The sequence below is a fragment of the Notamacropus eugenii genome, chromosome 5 (assembly GCF_028372415.1).
Source record: "Notamacropus eugenii isolate mMacEug1 chromosome 5, mMacEug1.pri_v2, whole genome shotgun sequence".
Classification (NCBI taxonomy): Eukaryota; Metazoa; Chordata; class Mammalia; order Diprotodontia; family Macropodidae; genus Notamacropus; species Notamacropus eugenii.
The window spans coordinates 273352873-273372730 of record NC_092876.1 but is presented as its reverse complement, the minus strand read 5'-3'; the positions used below and the strand labels follow the sequence as shown (position 1 = coordinate 273372730).

Sequence of the window (19858 nt, the reverse complement as noted above, 5' to 3'; positions counted from 1 at the left end):
GATTTTTGGTGACAGTTTTTTTGCAATAGTTGCTTGGGGTCATAAGGAAAGTGGGCCCCTCTGAACAATAATGTCCTTTCTCAATGATGTCTGCTACTTTGGAGGATACTTTAGTTTCTAAGGCTCTTGAATTCAGAGTCTTATGGTGTCTCTATAAGGGAGGAGAATGATGGTCAAAGTGGTGGTGGTAGTTTGACTTACCTGGCAAATAATGCCTTCTCCTCCTTCATGGTTCATCTCTATTTCAGCTAGGGTTCCTTGCCTACCCTGAGTGTGACAGTTGCTTGGCATTTGGTGGGGATGGCTGTCTCTTTCTCTATAGGAGTTATTTCACTGGGTGATAGTTATGAGCTCTGGGCTGAAAGCAGAACTGATGGTCTTGGTGGTGGGGAGATGTTGCCATTCCTCTTGTGATTATCTGTCTGTTTGGTGGCAAATCAGTCCAGAAGGAAGTGGGGTTGGAAGATAGTTGAGTCAAGAAGACCACAGAAGATTATTTTTGTCACTGTGAAGGGAAGATCAGCTGTCCCTTACAGGAAGCTCACTTTCTTCATTACTGTCATTTACCAGAAGCTACTTTGTCAATCCATGAAACTTCTTTTTTTCTAGAAACACTTGCTCAGCTCTTTATGGTAATGCAGCATTAGCACACATCACTAATAGAAACCGAGGCCTTTCATGAAGTAAACTTCCAGATAATAAAGCAGAGAAGGAAGAGGTCAACCCTACTTCCTGTTCGTATTAGTTGTGGTTATCTTGTCTGTTCAGTACGGAGAACATGACACCTTAATCTTGCTAAAGACAGTCATATTTTTGCTAATATTGATATTTATTTTGACCCTGAGGATTTTTTCTGGTTGAGCATATTGAAAGAGTCATTATTGACTTGGCACATTTTTCACACCAGGTTCATCTCCAGATCTGTACTGAACAATTGAATCCAGACAACCTTACACAGGTAGCAGTATATATTCTTTTTCTCCTCTATTAGATCTGACGACTCCTCTTTTTGGCACACATTGTATACTTTATGACAGTTATGAGAACTGTATTCATTATGACCTCTGTTATGCCAGATGTCCACACACACACTCCTTTCCTTCTTTTCCTTCTGCTACTCCTTCATCAATAGCTCTAGGATAATGGCTAATCTACTCAGAGGCAACCCAAACCTCCTTTGGTGGTTTATTTTGCTTAACTTTTTTGTTTATTTCAATGGACTTATCAAGGAGCTTATCTTATTGCTGGCCATGTCATGTTGGGACAACTACGTTGTCACTCCCAACCATTGCACATCTACTCATTATGTGGGATACTAATGGCAAGTTCCTGGGTGGGTGGCTTGGCCTATGTCATCATTCAGGTTACACTGAGTGTATGACTGCCATTTTATGACCCCAACAACCTATACAATGACTAGAATGTATTTCCATTTTCCTATTTCTTGAAACGAGTGTTCACAAGGCCTTTAGGTCACATTTCATGTATACATGAAAACAGTGAGGACTCAAAATTGCTGTCAGCTGAATAATATAGACCTCTATACTCCCCATCATCAATGTAAATAAAGCTATGTGGAAACCTTGTGCTCTTTCAGAACAATTTGGAAATGAGAATTTTCAGGAACTTTACTATAGTAGTAGTAGTAGTAGCAGCAGCAGTAGCAATAATTCACATGGTACATGGTACTGTTGAGCACTGCAAAGCACTGGAAAAACTTCGCCAAGTAGTATGGGTAAATTCAAAGATAATCAGTGATTTCCAAGAGTAATAGATCATCACTATTTTCTCCTCTCTCCTTTTGTTGATAAAATGTATAAATTACTTTTGGAGGGGGGTTCCCAGAATAAATATCATGTCCTTTACCAATATTTTGTCTTGACTGGGTACAAAAGTTAGTCCAAAGTTATATGTATTTGGTCAGAGAATGAGGCAGGTAATTTCCTGAGAGTTGGCTCTCATGGTAATTATGATTCATATTTAGGTAGCACTTTCTAGTTATTTAATACTTGAAACAACTGTGTGAAATAGGCAATCTATTATTCTTATTTCAGAGATAAGGAGGGGGGTGGAGCCAAGATGGTGGAGTAGAAAGATGCAAATACACATAGCTCCGAACCCACAACCCATACAACGTCGATATAAAGTAACTCACGGCGAATTCTGGAGCAGTGAGGCCACAGAACAGTGAAGAGAAGGAGATTTCTGTTCCAGAGGGACCTGCAAACCTCTCACAAAAGGTCCGTCGCGCTGCAGACACGGAGCCCAGCCCAGCCTGGACCTGCTGTGGCCGCGGCACCGAGAGAAATAGACCCGAGCAGGCTTCAGGGACGGGATCTCCAGCGGTGGCACAAGTCCCTCCACCCACAGGTGACGGGGGTAGGTGAAAGAGTCTCTTTGGCAGGTCGAGAGGGGAGTGGGGTGCCCCCATAACTCGGCCCCCCCCCCCCCGGGAGGTAGAGGCTGGGAAGCGGCTGCAGACCCGGGATCCCCAAGCGGGTGGGAGCCTGGATCCATTGTTGAAGGTCTGTGCATAAACCCCCTGAGGGAACTGAGCCTGAGAGGAGGCCCTGCCCCGACCGAATAGCAGCCCTGCCCCCGCCAAAAGCCCTAAGGCTGGAAGCAGCATTTGAATCTCAGACCCCAAACACTGGCTGGGAGGATCAGGAGTGGGTGTGAGGAGAATATTCAGAGGTCAAGTCACTGGCTGGGAAAATGCCCAGAAAAGGGAAAAGAAATAAGACCATAGAAGGTTACTTTCTAGGTGAACAGGCATTTCCTCCCTGCCTTTCTGATGAAGAAGAACAATGCTTACCATCAGGCAAAGACACAGAAGGCAAGGCTTCTGTGTCCCAGCCCACCCAATGGGCTCAGGCCATGGAAGAGCTCAAAAAGAATTTTGAAAATCAAGTTAGAGAGGTGGAGGAAAAGCTGGGAAGAGAAATGAGAGACATGAAGTCAAAGTATGAACAACAAATCAGCTCCCTGCTAAAGGAGACCCAAAAAAATGTTGAAGAAAATAACACCTTGAAAACTAGCCTAACTCAATTGGCAAAAGAGGTTCAAGAAGCCAATGAGGAGAAGAAGGCTTTCAAAAGCAGAATTAGCCAGATGGAAAAGGAGATTCAAAAGCTCACTGCAGAGATAAGGAGACAGACGCAGATATTAAATGCCTTGTGCAGGATCATTTAGTTAGTTAGAAATAGTAGCAGGACTTGAACCCAGGCCTTCTGAATCCCTGACTACTGCTATTTCACTATGTGAATATAAAATGGTATCCTACATCGATAGTGGCAGAAGGAGGTCTGGGGAGTAACTGTGAGACTCCAAGAATGATAGTGATTTTGGTCAAGTGCATGGTGTTTCAGGGTCACATCATATGCATCACTCTGATGTACTTTAAGAATAGCATAAATCCAAAGAGAGGGTATAGAGGGAGAGCCAAATATTCTAAAATTGACTAAGTCAATTTTATTTCAGCACATTTGCTTCTCCAAGAGTACAAAATTTGAGGGAATTATCGAGAAGGACTGGTAAAATAGAAAAACTTTTTTGCCCATTGCTCCTGTCAAAATCATGATGATGGCTTATAACCCTGGTGTCTCACACAGAGCAAGGCTGGTTGTCGTGTACGCTGTGGACACTAACAGTTATTGGTCCTGGGGGATACAATGATTGAGAAAGTCTATGTGGGAAACAGTCAATTTTCTATGCACTTGCAAAGCAAAACTACCAGTTCTACTCTGTTTTTGTTAAACTTCAAATTACCATGGATACTCAAAATTACTTTGATTTAATTCAATCCAATATATATTTTATTCATGATAAGAACAAGAATGAGAAGCTATTAAATGTCCATTAAATTCCTCTTTGCAGCTATTATACAAGGTATAATATTAGGCACTAGGTGCATAAAGACAAAACAGTCCTTTCCCTTTGGAATCTAATATACTACCTTGGGTAATAAAAATAACCAGTATTTATATTGGGTTTTAAGGCTTGCAAAGCTCTTTATATAAACTACTTCATTTGATTCTCATAACAATTTTGGAAGTGAACAGTACCGTTAATATTATCCCTGTTTGATGGAGGAAGCAAGTGAGGCTCAGATCTCACAGGTCCTAACGTTATCAAAGGTTCTTCATTCCTAATTCTGGGCTGTTTCTAGTACCTCACACTACCCTCATTGCACTTCGAAGGTGCCCTTGTTCACCAGCAAACCACTCTTTTCATCTCATAGATGGGACACACAGATTGCTATTCATTTCCTGTAATATATTTTAACACTTGACAACTCTATTCTAGATATATGCACATTAAAAAAATTACTTTGTATATACTTAAGCCATAGCTACAGTGAAGTAAATAGAGTTTTTGTCACAGCATGATAATTATCTAGTGTGTGCAATTCCTCAATAAAGGGACAGGTCCTATTTTCTCCCTTTCACTCAACAAATTTCATATGCATGCCGTGTAAACATCACAGATCTATTTTTAAAGTTCTCCGCCAGCTTGTAATGCTCAGTACAACTCTAGATTTCTTTTCTAACCCTTCTCATAGGTTCTCAGCAACATAGCACAACCTTATTTGCTTGGAATATCACACTATCAGTGTCCCATGGACATAATACTATTTCTCTGGATAATATTTTTATCACCATGAAATTTGTGGGGTGCTGAGATTATTTCTAGGGGATGGGTTGCCCCTTTTCTAAGTTCAATGCCATTTTGGTTATCCTCTAGGCAGTACTGATAGCATCCTTCATCCCAACTACTTTCTGCATGGAATCTACCTTCTTTAACACAATTTTGAGTTATGGCTCTATGTGTAATTTTAATATCAGAGTTACAGAATAACAGAATATTAGCTCTGAAAGGCACAAGAAGGGCCCCACTCACAACCTGCTCATTTTATAAATGAAGCAGCAAGTTTACAGGTGGAAACTTATTTGACTTTATGCTATTTAGTAGTAATTTACAAATCTTGGATTCTAAGTTTTTTACCCCAGTACTTTTTATACTAGACCAAAATGCCATTCTTCCAGTTTAGAGGTGACTCTGTCAAAGGTATTTGCCTTTTTGTGGTTAAAAACATAAGAAAATCATCAAGATCCCTTTTCATTACTTATGGATGAAATCTATTTTCCAAAATTTAAGGATTAAGGCTCTTCTTTGACTCCAGGAGTCAATATAGTCTGCTGTTTGGAATGTTTTATTTCCCAAATTACAAAGAGATGCTCACAACCTTTCTCAGGGTCCTTATAACCTTCTGGCACCAATGTTTCGGTGCCACCTCAAGGCATCCCCTAAGGCCTGTTTCACCTTATCATTACGGAGGCTAAAGATGAATGGATTCAGAAGGGGAGTGATGATGCATACTAAGGCTGAGGCTCCTTTCTTAAGTGACATAGAGTGGCTCTCTGATGTGCGAATGTACAGGAAGATGGACCCTCCATAGGCAATGACAACCACAGCGAGGTGTGAAGCACAGGTGGAGAAAGCTTTCCTCCTTTCTTTGGCTGTGGGAGCTCGGAAGACAGTAGCAAAGATGCAGACATAGGAGACAGAAGTCAGTCCTAGAGAGCCCAGAAGAGCAGCTGTGGACAGTATAAAGGCTACTAACTTCAGAAGTTGGGTATCACCACAGGACAGTTGCATCAATGGCCAGCTGTCACAGAAGAAGTGGTCAATGACATTGGGGCCACAGAAAGGCAAGCTAGCCATAAGGATGGTAGGAGAGAGGATCCAAAGGAAACCAGCAATCCAGGAGGCTATCACTAGTCGCACACAGACGAGACCATTCATTAGAGTCTCATAATGTAATGGACGACAGATGGCCAGATAGCGGTCCAGGGACATGACAGCTAAGAGAAAATAATCAGTAGTGGCAAGGAGGAAATAGAGGTAGGACTGCATGATGCAGCCAGCAAAAGAGATAGAGTAGTTCCTTGTGATGATGCAAACCAGCATCTTAGGGACCACAACAGAGACCCATCCCAGCTCTAGGAGGGACAGATTTCTCAGGAAGAAATACATTTGTGTTTGCAGGCGGTGATCATAGCAGCTAAGCACAATGATGAGCAAGTTCCCCAGAACTGTCACCATATATGTCACCAGAAGTCCCAAGAATAGTATGATCTGCAGGTTCCAGTTTCCAGGGAAGCCAATCAGCACAAATTCTGTTACCTGAGTCCAGTTCTCTGAATACATTTCCCTTTAACTGTGGGAGTATAAAGACACATGAGATCATTTGAGGTTTGGTGACAGATAATTAGTTAATTAGCTATCGATCTCTTAATATATGTAGGACACTGGAACAGATTCTGAGGACATAAACGAGTCTCCAATTTCAAAGGACTTGGCATCTTGATGGGGACATAAAGTTTTGGGAAGAAACATTTATGGGAAACATACTGATTGTTGATAACCTGGGTATTAGAAAAGTCTTTGTATATTTTCACTTTTGTGTTTTGCATAGATAAAGCTATAGTGCTACATGTACAGCCTTCCTTAATATAAAGCCAAATTCTTAGGTAAAGTACCTGCTACCATCACTTTACATTAAAGTGTTAAGGCTCTATTCTAGTTTCACTCAGCCTGGAAGACCGATATCCCAGTAGATAAGGACATGCTCATGTAGCATATAAATGTTTACAAAGTGCTTTCCTAATCTTGTGAGATACCTAGAAAAGATATTATTAGTCCTAATTTCACAGTCCCACAACTAGGACATGCAATAAGCTAGTACTCAAACCCAAATCTTTTGATTCAAGATCCTGAATTCTTCCAGAACCTATCAAGGTGCCTCACAGTCCAAACTAAGATGCACCATTGGGTTGGTGACAGTGGAATAGGATGCAAGTACTAAAGGTCTATCTACTTTATCGCATGACTGAACTTAGGATGAGTGTGTATAATATTAGTAATGGATAATCAGTTATCGCCTTTGAAATCAGCTCACTATGTTCAAATACAGTGTCATATATTAGGTATATAGATTTACAATTATAGCTATTCAGAAATGAAATTGTTCTTTTTTGACCTTTGACCCATATGTTACCCTTTTGGCCTCTTAACAATCTGATTAATGCCAGACCTTCAGGGCAAACACTCTTAAAAGATCACTAATAATAAAAGGCAGCAAAAATTAAGATCCAAATGAGTGGCATACTCAATGAATTATATGGGAATTCAGAACATGGGGGTATTATTGGGAGCTGGGACAAGCAGGAAATTCAAGACTTTTCCAACATCCAAATGTGTACGTGGCAAAAAAATCAATAAAAATGGTCAATACATTGTCTATGTTCTCCACTAGGAAATGAGAAAGATACCTTAGATACAAACACATAATCTACCTAGCAACAGCAAAGATATATCATTTGCAAATGGAAGGAAAATATATTGAAAAGACACCTTTTCCAATATGAAATCCATGATCAAGTCTTGGTTTGCAGAATCCTTGAAACCCTGGACTAGATGCACCCCAAGGTAATTAGCATATTTGCATCTATAGTGGCCTATTGGGGACTATTTGCCCCAAGCTGCCAAACTGATATTCTTAAAGCACGGACCTGACTAGATGAAAAAGTTTCTCTGGATCTTTATTGCTTCTAAACTATTTTTCCCTACCTGATGCCAAAGATCTCAACAGATGCTGGAGAGCCCAGTCTGAGCTGGCAGTGAGGAGCAATTCCTTTCTCTTTTTTCATCCTCTATTGGCCATTTTCCAATGAGTGCTAGACTGCTTCTCTAAGCTGGATGCTTTTACTCCATTCTTATCACTGGGTGAAGGGACACAGAGCTCATATTCTACTCTGGATCTTATATCTATTCCTTTTTTCTCAAAAATCACAGGATAGCTCTCTCCAATTGCGCCCCTCACCCCACCCAAATGGGAGGATATAATTGGTCACATCTCTTGACTGAGCAGTGAATCACCAATGTCTATCCTTCTAGTAAGATGACAGACCACTAATTCTTATCATCTGCCCTCTATTTATGCCCTAAAGACATTAGGCATCTCCATCTGCCCTGGAGCTGAATTCTCCTACATGAGCATTATTTAGCATCGTGGCTAAAGTTCCAGACATGGAGTCAAGGAGACCTGAGTTTGAAACCTGCCTCAGATATTTACTTGCAGGGTGACCCTGGATAAAATACTTCAATTCCATCAGCTTCATTTTCCTTATTTGTATAATAAGGATAATAAAAACACCTGTCCTCTAAGGCTGACGTTAGATAAAAAGTGCAAAATACTTTGCATAGTTTTAAGCACTATATAAAGGTCAGTTATCACCATGTGTTCTCTCCCCTAATAAGAAGACTAGGAGACAGGCTCCTTGAGAGCTAATGGTATTGCCCTGTCAAATTTTTATCCCTAATACTTAGTACAGTTCTTGGAAAACAATAAATGTTTAATCATGCTAATTCCTTTATTTCTTTATTTGTTTATTCAGTCATTCCTTCCTTCCTCCCTTTCTTTCTTCCTGGATAGAATACAAATACTTTGATTTGATGTTCAAAGCCTTCATCACTTTTCTCTAACCTCCTGGTCACAGCTGTTTTCACTTTATTCCCACTCACAGATTCAAAGTTTTAGCCAAGCTGATTTGCTTGCTGTCTCATATTTGTTACGGTTCATTGCTTGTCTCCGTGTTTTTGTTCCATCTATTTCCCCTTCCTGGAATGCCCTCCTTCCTCACCTACTCCTATTGGAATCCCCAGCTTCCTGCAGAGCTCAGTTCAAGTGCCACTGATACCCAAGACCTTCTCTATCTTCCTGGTGTCAGTAGTCTCTTCTACTCACCCCACCTCAAGAAATTTACATTGTATTTACTTTGATGATTTTGTACTTACCAATTTATGTACATTTCCACAGTAGAATAAAAGTTTCTTAAGAGAAGAGACTATTGGAATTATATTTCTGTCTAACCGGTGTCTAGAATAGTCCCTGGAACATAGTAGGGGCATGATAGAGTTTTGGTGAATGAATAAATGAATGCTAAATGGTTGACCCCAATCACCAGTAATCTAAAAGGAAAACTCTTAACATATCCTCACAGAGCTGATGACTGAGAGTTTGGTATCTCAGAAGCACAAAATCCTAGAGACGGAAGGATCCTTCAGAAAGATTTAGTTCAACTTCATTATCCAAATGATTTCATGGAGTATCAAAGTAACATATTCAAATCACAGAGATCCTATAGTTCATAGTCTTCTGTTTCCCTTGTCCTTCTACCTCAGAGGTCTACATAATCAGTTAACTGAACTTTAGTGAAATCTGAATTGGGATCAAACATAGGCACTGAGTTTGAAAAGCCATCAGTGTCCATGAGGTGAAAGAATCGCATTCACTTATCCATCTCAACATTTCATTCCCCTGGGGTTCTTCCCCTGGTCATTCAAGTTTCAAGTTCAGAGGAAGCAACTGGTTCTAGGGCCAAGTGATCATTCCAAGCAGAAAAAGTCAACTATAGCTAGGACTTTTTCCTCCTACTGACTTGAAGTAGATGTTCACTTGCAGCAGAAGACGCAGTTCTTTAAACTTTACACAGTTAGTTCATTCCCAATTCTATCAATTAAAATTTGCCTTAACTTTCTTGGAGCTATGATCCCCAAAGGAAACCATCTTGACCCATGCTCGTTAAACAAGACTACTGTAATTAACCTCTTGAGGGAAGAGATAAGTGCTGGCTTTGACTTTACTATTGCTATTACTGCTATCTTTTGACCCATAAAGAGAGCTAGTGTTGTTAGAGGTATAACAAGCACTGAATGGGAAAAGGGGCACTGAATGCATTCAAAGTTAGCAGTATGAAAGGTACCTTTAACTAAGATTTTAAAGACACATTCAGTGGATCCTGGTGTACCAGGATCTATGGTAAGTGTGATCCTGGATGTTGGTGCCTATAAGAGAAGACTGTGGGCTATCAGAAAGCCATTGAAAGGAGTTTGGGTATAGAGAAAGTTATATATAATAGGGTGGATAGTGAAGAATAATGCTAACTTTTAATATTATTATCCTCTGTTTTCTAGGTCTAAATTTGTTCAGTGCAAATAAATCAGCATGATTTCCTTGAGTAGAAGTGTGCCTTTGTTGATTTTTTAACATTTTTTTCTGCAGTCTTATTCCTTCTTTAATTTTACCTCCTCCCTATACTTATTGCTTCACTAGCGTGGGTGCTTATAGTGGAACATATTACATAGATTTCTCCTCCCTGAAAGGTTTCTATTCCTAAAAACTACTTCTCTTTGTCTTCTTGTCACCCCATCAAAATTCCATTTTTGTCAGTGCACCTGATCTCAGCTAAGTATAAATAGAAAAGCAGAGTCCCTTTAAAATCATATCTCCTCAGCCTATGGCTACAGCACCTAAACAACAAGCAAGGTCATTGCAAGCTCTTCTGAACCAATGAATTTCCTAAGTCAATGGGAGAGAGAAAGAAAAGAAGATAAGGACTGGGAAGGGGATAGAAAGCAGCAAGATCTTTCACAACTAATGCAGCCAGTTTTCCCCATGCTTGTTCCCTACCTAAAGGTTTTAAATGAATCAGATCACCAGAGGAGGGTGCAAAACATAGACATCCTCCAATTCAGGTTAAAGTGACACTGTGTCCTTAAAGAATAGTTTCTCTGTATAAACGAATACAGACAATCTAATATTTCCATTCTGTCCATCAGGCTTCCATCTCCAGCATGTCTGTGTCCTTTGTAGATGAAAAAATATGCAGAAAGCAAAACATAAATGGAAAGAGCAACAATAAAACAATAATAAAACCAAACCCGAACCCTGTAATAATGATCAAATCTTGTCCCAAAGGAAAGATAAGAAATCACATCTTCCTCCACCTTTGCAGAAGTGGGGGGACTATAGGTGTGGAATATACTGTCATTGGGCAGACAGGTTGATTAATTTTGCTAAAATGCTTGCCCCCTTCTTCCTTTTATTTTCTATTCTTTACCAAAAGGGACAGCCAACTGGATAAGGAGAGGGGGTTATATATTTGGAAATAAAGGTGATAGGAAAGCAAAGGATATCAATTAAAAAAGAAACCTTCATGTTTCCCTGTCCTGTAAAGCTATAATGATTTGTCTTCTTTCTTTTCACAGCTAAAATGCTAGAAATGGCAGTTTACACTCATTGCCTCGAATCTTCCCTTTTTTTTACTCATTTTCATTCCTTTGGAATCTGCTTCTCCGTCCTAATTTGTGATTGAAATAGTTGTTTCCAACAATACCAAAGATCCCTTCATTACTAAATCCAATGGCCTTTTGTCACTTGTCATTCTATTTGACCTTTCTGCATCTTTGACTCTGTGGCTCATCCCCTCCTCCTTGACAATTCTTTCCTTGTCTTCCAAGATATTCCTCTCTTGACTCCACTCATATTTCTTTGACTGTTCTTTCCCAGTCTTTTTCTGTATAATCATCCTCTTCCTATCCACTAGATTTGAGGAGCCTTCAAGACCCTTTCTTAGGTTTTCTTTACACCTTCTAAATTAATGATCTCCCATAGAGTTAATGATCACTTCTATAGAGATGACTTCCAGATCTATTTATGTAGCTTTAACCTCTTTCCTGGGCTTTAGTACCACATTAGCAGTGGCCCAATGGACATTCTCATGTTCATATTGCAGTGGAATCTCAAACTTAACATGTTTAAAACTGAATTCTTTATATTTTCTCCCAAATTTATCCCTTTTCAAAACTTTTTTTTTGAGAGCATTGCCATCTTTTATGTCACCCAGGTTCACAATACTGCTGCCATATTGACTCATTCCTTAATTTCACACTCCTCCTCAACATTTCCCATCAACTGCCAAGTCCAGTCAATATAGTTCCTATAATATCTAATATCTTTCCCATCCATTCCTTTCTCATCACTCATGTAAACTGTGCTCTAGTTTAAGTTTTACCTCGGTTAATGGAATAGATTGGATCCAGATGGCTCAGGAGGTGAAAGTGAGGCTGGTGACCTTGCACAGCCCTCCCTCACTCAAAGCAATATTAAGTGCAAGTCATGTCATCATTTCTTTGATTCACTTCCAAAATGGACAAATACAACAACAAATAGACTTTGATTTTTAAATTTTTTCTCCTAAGTCCTTCCTTATAAAACCATCAAATGGGGGCACATAAAAATACATATGTAAACATAAAAATGTCTATGCCTCTACCTATCTCTTTTAAATTAAATTCTATTTTTTAATGAAAAAATATGCCTTCTCTCCCACAAATATGCCTTGTCACCCACTTCACTCCATGGAGAAAAAAAAAAAAGAGAAAACCCTGTTATAAATATATATAATCAAGGAAATTTCCACATTGGCCATGCACAAGAGGAGGATGACTCAGTCTGCACTCTGAGTCCCTTATCTCTGCTAAGATGCAGTAGCTCCCTATTTCCTTTAGGATAAAAAAACACAGTTCTCAGCCTGGCCTTTGAAGCCTTCAATAAAATGATTTTTATGTATCTTTCTGGTCTTATTTCATATCATTTTTGGCTTGCTAACTGTTCCCCACACATGAAATTCCATTCCCCACAGAGGTTATGCAAACATTGTTAACTCTGATAATACCAAAAAGCTCACTGGTTATCACAACCATGTTTAACTCAAACCAATAAAATAAAATAAACCAAAAAGCTAATAATTGGAGGAGGGAAAGTAGACACAAGTGCTGGGACACCCTCTAGCAGGAGAACTGCTTTAGTTTGGGTAAACTCAATATAGGTACTAGTCGCTACACAGTGAGCTGTACCCCTGACAATGAGGGGGTAACAGCAATAGTGAGATAAGTTTGATTCATATCAGGGCTTTGTGATGGGAACATGAATACCATAGGTGCTCGTCCAAGCTCAGCACCAACCTGGAGGTGGTGAGAAAAAATTATGGGATTTTGTTGTAGCTGAGCTCATTCAGAGGGTGAATACAAAGGATTGTTGTTATGCCAAGCTCAGTTTGCAACCTAATTGAAGGTCCTTAACTCTGGAAAACAGGGGTCTCCAAATAGTAAAAAGAGAAGGGTGGTCTTGGCATGGGGATCCTCACACTAGCTTCCTTTTAAGTATAACTCCGGTGCCCCTCCTATACAAGGTCTTTCCTGATAACCGTAGTTAGTTAGTTAGTTAGTGCTCCTACCCTCTTGGAATAATTTTGTAACTTGGCTTATTTTTTTAATTTATTTACTCATGTACAATGTTGTATCATCTCATTAAAATGTGCACTCCTAAAGGGCATGGACTATTTCAACTTTTTTCTGTCTTAGCACCCAATTCACTGAGTATGTCCTTAATAAGCTAAATTGGATTGAATTACACATCAGGTTTTTGTACAGGTAAATCTGTGTGAAGCATGGATTGCAGAAGAGAAAAACTTAAGGCCAATTCTAATAGTCTAGACAAGGGGAAACAAAGACCTAAACTAGGGTGTTGACAGTGGAACTGCAAATGAAAGAATGACTGGGAAAAACATTTTTGTAGGCAAAATCATCAAGACATGGAAAGTGATGGGATGCAGGAAGTGGGGGACAATAAATAGTCAAGAATGACTTGAGGGGTTGATGACTGGGATGATGTGATGACCTCAACAGAAATGGTAAAGTTATGGGGAGAGGCAGGCTTTGGAGATTAGAGGAAAGAACCAAGTTTTAGGTACTTTGAATTTGAGAAAGTTGGTGAGATAACGAACTGACCTCAACAAACAGGATGCAATGAAAGATGTGACACAGTCTTTGTTCTCAAGGAGCTTAGAATCACGGAGGAGAGGATAGGAAATAGCAAATTTAAAAATAATTATGATACAATGTTAGATGACATAAATGCCAAGGAAGGATTCAGATAGAGTGCTTGTGTGTGTGTTCATCCTTTGTTGCCTAAGAAGACCATGCCGTCAGAGAAATGATGACATGACTTGCATTTGACTTTGCTTTGAGTGAGTGAGGCCTGTGCAGGTCACCAACCTCACTTCCCCTCCAGAGCCATCTGAATCCAGTGACCAGATATTCATCAGGATGACTGGAGATGACCCAGGATGATGCAATTGGGGTTAAGTGACTTGCCCAAGGTCACACAGCTAGTGAGTGTCAAGTGTCTGAGGTGAGATTTGAGCTCAGGTCCTCCTGACTCCTGCACTGGTGCTCTATCCACTGCACCACCTAGCTGCCCCAAAGAGTGCTTGTGGGACATTTGAGGAGGGAGGGATCACTTTTGTGATCTTTGTCTTTCTTCTCTGCTCAATATTTGGACTGCAATCCTTCTTCACTTTTACCTCCCAGAATCCCTTGCTTTCTATAAATCACAGTTCAGGAGCAATCTCCTCCACAAGGCCTTTCTTAATGAATCCTCCCTGTTGCTAGTTTCTTTTCTCTCTTCCTTCCTTCCTTCCTTCCTTCCTTCCTTCCTTCCTTCCTTCCTTCCTTCCTTCCTCTCCCTCCCTCCCTTCCTTTCTTTTCTTTTATCCTTCCTTCCTTTCTTTTTTCTTTTCTTCTTTACTATCTCTCTCTGTCTCTGTCTCTTCTTAAAATTAATTTACATGGCACTGTACATACTTTGTATTTACTGAGCTGTATGTATGTGGTATTTTTCCAGTAGAATATAAGCTTCTTGAAGGCAAGAACTATTGCACTTATGTCTTTGTACCACCAGTGACTAGCACTGTGTCTTGTATAAATTATTAAGAACTGTGCTGGATAATGTCTGTTGAATTGAATTCAACATCAATATGGATGCTAAAGCATCTAGTACTGTTCCATCCTTCACACTGTCACAACCTTACAGGGTCAGAAAAAACACAGAGGAAAGATTGATTTATTTAAGCGGTTTACTGATCCATATAGTTTTAGTTTGCACTTAAATAGGATATGTTTGCTGTGTACAATACTCCTAATAATCCCCCTCTATTCTGAAAACAGAGGACTGAAAATTGCTTGAGAGATATCTAACTCTTGTACAAATCCCATGATATAGAAGGAATTGCCTTCCTCTCCCCTTCCCCCTCTCAATATCAGACAAATAAAAATACAGGGTGCCTTGCCTCTGTTGTTTACTCCCATTGTACTCTCAAATAAGTTGGCACCATTTTGCACATGCCCAGTCCAAGAATAGGAGAATAGGCACCATGGTTGTCATGGCAACTTGTTTTCCTCAGTTCAGCACAGAGCTTGATATTTTAACATTTCTATGATAGAATTTAGATATTCAATGCATCTTGTATACATCTTAGACCCGAGGATGCTTTATTGTGATAAAATGCTTCCAAAAATACTAGGCAGTTCTAAAGAGAAGCTATAATCAGCCAAATTTAATTCACAAATTATAAAGGTTGGAGAGATAGCAAGGCATGCTGGATAGTTAGTTTCAGAGACCAGAAGACATCAGTTTGAATCCTGTTTCTGACATATATTGTCTGTGGACAATCTACTTTCTTTTTTTCAGTGTGTAGAGGGAGTATCTCACTGGAAGTGATTGTATTAATGAATTATAAGCTTGTTCATAAAATTTCAGAGGCCAAACCAGCTAACTGACTGCTACACCTTCCTTAATTTTCTCTTACTCATGGTTTCTGTCACATAGTTCAGTAAACAGAGCCACTTGGTAGTAACTTGCTTGAGTTAGAGAACATTTATCTAATAACTTTGTTCTGTCATTCAGAAATGTCCAACTCTTCAGGATCCCATGGACCACAGTATGCCATGCCCTTTGATCCTCCAGTATTTCCTGATATCTGTCCAAGCTCATATTAATTGTTTCCGCGACACTATCTATCCATCTGATCCTCTGCCACCTCCTTTTCCTTTTGCCTTCAATCTTTCCCGACATCAGGTTTTTTCCAATGAGTCACATCTTCTCATTATGTGGTCAAAGTATTTAAGCTTCTGTATCAGTAAGCAGCCCAACATACACAGGGTGAGGGGAGAGGGGGGATAACAACCTACTATTACAGGTTCTTAAATCTGCATTTATAAAAGGAAAGGCAACTTTTGAAGGGTCAACAATCACTTTAATCAGTTCAAACAAATGCTTCCAAACATACCTTTTTATCTTTCATATTCCCAAAGTTACCAAGCCTTTCATCTATTCAACAAACAACATTTTATCTTTATCAAAACCAACAGACAGGGCTCTACTGCCTGAATCAGAGCAATATTGCTTTACAATTTACATACATTCCTGGACTGAGATGGCCTTTACATCTAAGTAGTTGGGAGAGGGAGTCTGAACATATGGTCACTCAGAGTCTCAACCAAGTAATCACAATATCCTTCTCATAAGTGAAACCCCAAAGTGAAATACTAATCTTCCACTATATATAACTAAGACTTGGCTTGTGATTGGCTCAGAGTCAGCAGGCATGAAACCCACATGACTCAGCACATCTGTGAACCATCAGGGCTCAAAGAGAACTGAACCCTCAGATGTTCACAATCTAGCCTGAACCTGGAAAACAACTCCAAACAAACAAATCCTATCCTGCTTGCTGCCACAGCTTCAACTTCAGTATTTGACCTTCCAGTGAATATTGTGAGTTAACTTTTTTAAAGTATTGACTTTGTATTGCTTTGACAAAGTATTGCTTTGATCTCCTTGCTGTCCAAGGGACTTTCAAATTCAAAAGAGTTGATTCTGCAGCACTCAGCAGACCATAGCTTTGACTATACAGACCTTTGTCTTTATGAAAAATCAAGAAATTGGAAGACAAAACCAAAAGAATGACAAAATAGAAGACAATGTGAAATATCTCATTGGAAAAACAACTGACCTGGAAAATAGATCCAGGAGAGACAATTTAAAAATTTTGGGACTGCCCAAAAGCTATGACCAAAAAAGAGCATAGACATCATCTTTTAAGAAATTGTCAAGCAAAACTGCCCTGATATTCTAGAATCAGAGGATAAAATAGATTTTGAAATAATCTACTGATTTCCTCTTGAAAGAGATCCCAAAAGGAAAACTTCTAGGAACACATTGTAGCCAAATTCCAGAGCTCCAAGGTCAAGGAGAAAATATTGCAAGCAGCCAGAAAGAAACAATTGAGTATTGTGGAAACACAATCAGGATAACGCAAGATTAACAGCTTCTACATTAAGGCATCAGAGGGCTTTAAATGTGATATTTCAGAGGTCAAATGAGCTAGAATTAAAACCAAGAATCAACTACCCAGAAAAAGTTGAACATAATACTTAAGGGGAAAAATGGTCATTCAATGAAATAAATGACTTTCAAGCATTCTTGATGAAAAGACCAGAGCTGAATAGAAAATTTGAATTTCAAATATAAGGATCAAGAGAAGCATGAAAAGGTAAGCAGGAAAGAGAAATCATAAGGGACTTACTAAAGTTGAACTGTTTACATTCCTACATGGAAAGGTAATATTTGTAACTCTTGAGCCTTTTCACAGTATTAGGGTAGTTGCAGGGAATATATATATATATATATATATGTATATATATATATATATGTATATATATATATACATATATATATATATACATATATATATATATATATATACATACATACACACACACACACACAGAAGGCACAGGGTGAGTTGTATATGAAGTGATGATATCTAAAAAAATAAAATTAATGTGTGAGACAGGAATATATTGGGAGAAGGAAAAAGGTAGAAATAGAGTGGGATAAATTATCTCTCACATAAAAGAGGCAAGAAAAATCTTTTTCAATGGAGGGGAGAGGGAAAGAGTAAACCTTACTCTCATTGGATTTGGCTTAAGGAAGGAATAACATGCACACTCAATATAGTATAGAAATCTAGAGGGAAAGTGGATAAATAAGAAGTATAGGGGTGATAGAAGGGAGGACAAATGGAAGGAGGGGGTAATTAGAAGTAAACACTTTTGAGGAGGGACAGGATCAAAAGAGAATAGAATAAGGGTGGGGCAGAATAGGATGGAGGGAAATATAGTTAGTCTTTTACACATGACAATTATGGAAGTATTTTGCATGACTGCACATGTATAACCTATATGGAATCCCTTGCCTTCTCAATGGGGGTGCGTAGGGAGAGAGGAACGAAGAGAAGTTGGAACTCAAAGTTTTAAAAATGAATGTTAAAAATTGTTTTTACATGCAACTGGGAAATAAGACATACAGGTAATGGTATATAAATCTATCTTGCTCTACAAGAAAATAGTGGGGGAGGGGATAAGAGAAGGGAGAGTTGTGACAGAAGGGAGGATAGATTATGGGAAAGGGCAACCATAATACATGCTGTATTGGAGTGGAGGGATTGAAGAGATGGGGAGAAAATTTGGAACTCAAAATCTTGTGAAAGTGAATGTTGAAAAAGAAAAATTAATAAATTAATAAATAAAAAATAAAATAAAGAACCTCCCTTGCCCTCCCATAATCCATCAAATGTTCTCCATCCAGTTTCTAATTCCTCTGCCTCTTTAAAAACCAATCTGCTCTTCTGATAATTCCCAGTACTCATGCTGCTAGAGCTTAGCTTCTGGAATTTTAAGCATAACTTTGTTGTCATGTAAAATGAGCATAATCATTCAGTAATTGGAACATTTTTTGCCATTGTCCTTCTTTAAGATTTGAAAGTAAATATATGTTTTCTAATATGTTGACCACTATTGATTTTTCTAAATTTACTGACAATTTGAGTACAGTACTTCAACACAATCATTTCCCCCCCAGATTTTTAATAGGTCAGCTGAAATTCTGTCACCTTTACTAGCCTAATTGTTGGCAATACTTCCTAAGGTCCATTTGACTTCATCCTCTTGGATGTCTGGCTCTAGATCAGTAACCACACCATTGTGTTTATCACTGATGTTGAGATTTCTCTTATATAATTCTTCCATATGTTCTAGCCACCTCTTTTTAATCATTTCTACTTTTGTGAAGTTCCTACCATTTTTATCTTTTATCATGACCATTTTTGCACAAATCATTCCCTTTATATCTCCAATTTTCTTGAAAATATCTTGTCTTTCATCTTGTATTGTTTCTTATCCCTTCTTGTTATTCTCTGGAAATCTGCATTCAGTTGGATATGTATTTCCCTTTTTCCTTTCCCTCTCCCTTTCTTTCTTCAGCTATTTGTAAAGCTTCATCAGATAGACATTTTGCTTTTTTGTTCTTCTTTTTCTTTGGAATTTTTTTAGTTGTTGCCTCTCATACAACATTGAAAACCTCTGTCCATAGGTCTTCAGGCACTCCATCTACCAGATCTAATCCCTTAACACTACCCATCACTTCTACTTCATATTCACAAGGGTTATTATTTAGGACATATCTATGTAGTCTGGTGATTTTCCCTATTTTTGTTAATTTGTCTGAATTTTGCAATAAAAAGTTCAAGATGTGAGTCATAGTCTTTCTTTAACTGGGTCTATAGAACTCCTCCTTCAGCTGCAAAGTATATCTATCTATCTTTATTTGTATATACACACATTTCAATATTGATCATCTGGTGATGTCCATGTGTAGTTTTATCTTTTGGGTTGTTGAGAAAGAGTGTTTGTTATGACCAGAGAATTATTTTGACAAAATTCTATTAATCTCTATCTTGCTTCATTGTGTACTCCAAGGACAAACTTACCTGTTATTCCAATTACCTTTTGATTTCCTATTTAGCATTATAATCCCTACAACGAATGTAACTTTTTTTGGGTATCATTTCTAGAAGATGTTGTAAGTCTTCATAGAACTAGGCAACTTTTGCCTCTTTGGTATCAGTGGTTGGAACACAGACATGTATTACTGTGATGCTGAACAGTTTGCCTTGGATTTAAACACATATTATTGCCATTTTTGAGATTATACGCCAGCATTGCTTTTCTCGCTCTTTTGTTATTTATAAGAGTTACTCCATTTCTTCTA

At 38.7% G+C, this 19858-nt stretch overlaps 1 protein-coding gene and 1 long non-coding RNA gene across 2 annotated transcripts in view; both read right to left on the bottom strand.

Moving 5' to 3' along the window:
* LOC140509179 (uncharacterized) overlaps nucleotides 1-19858 on the bottom strand; it is a 61269-nt gene that overhangs the window by 40717 nt on the left and 694 nt on the right. The gene's annotated exons all lie outside the window — the stretch shown is intronic.
* LOC140509178 (olfactory receptor 6T1-like) lies at nucleotides 5260-6210 on the bottom strand. Its single transcript, XM_072617010.1, has one exon. It carries the CDS (start codon nucleotides 6208-6210, stop codon nucleotides 5260-5262), a length of 951 nt encoding a protein of 316 aa, XP_072473111.1.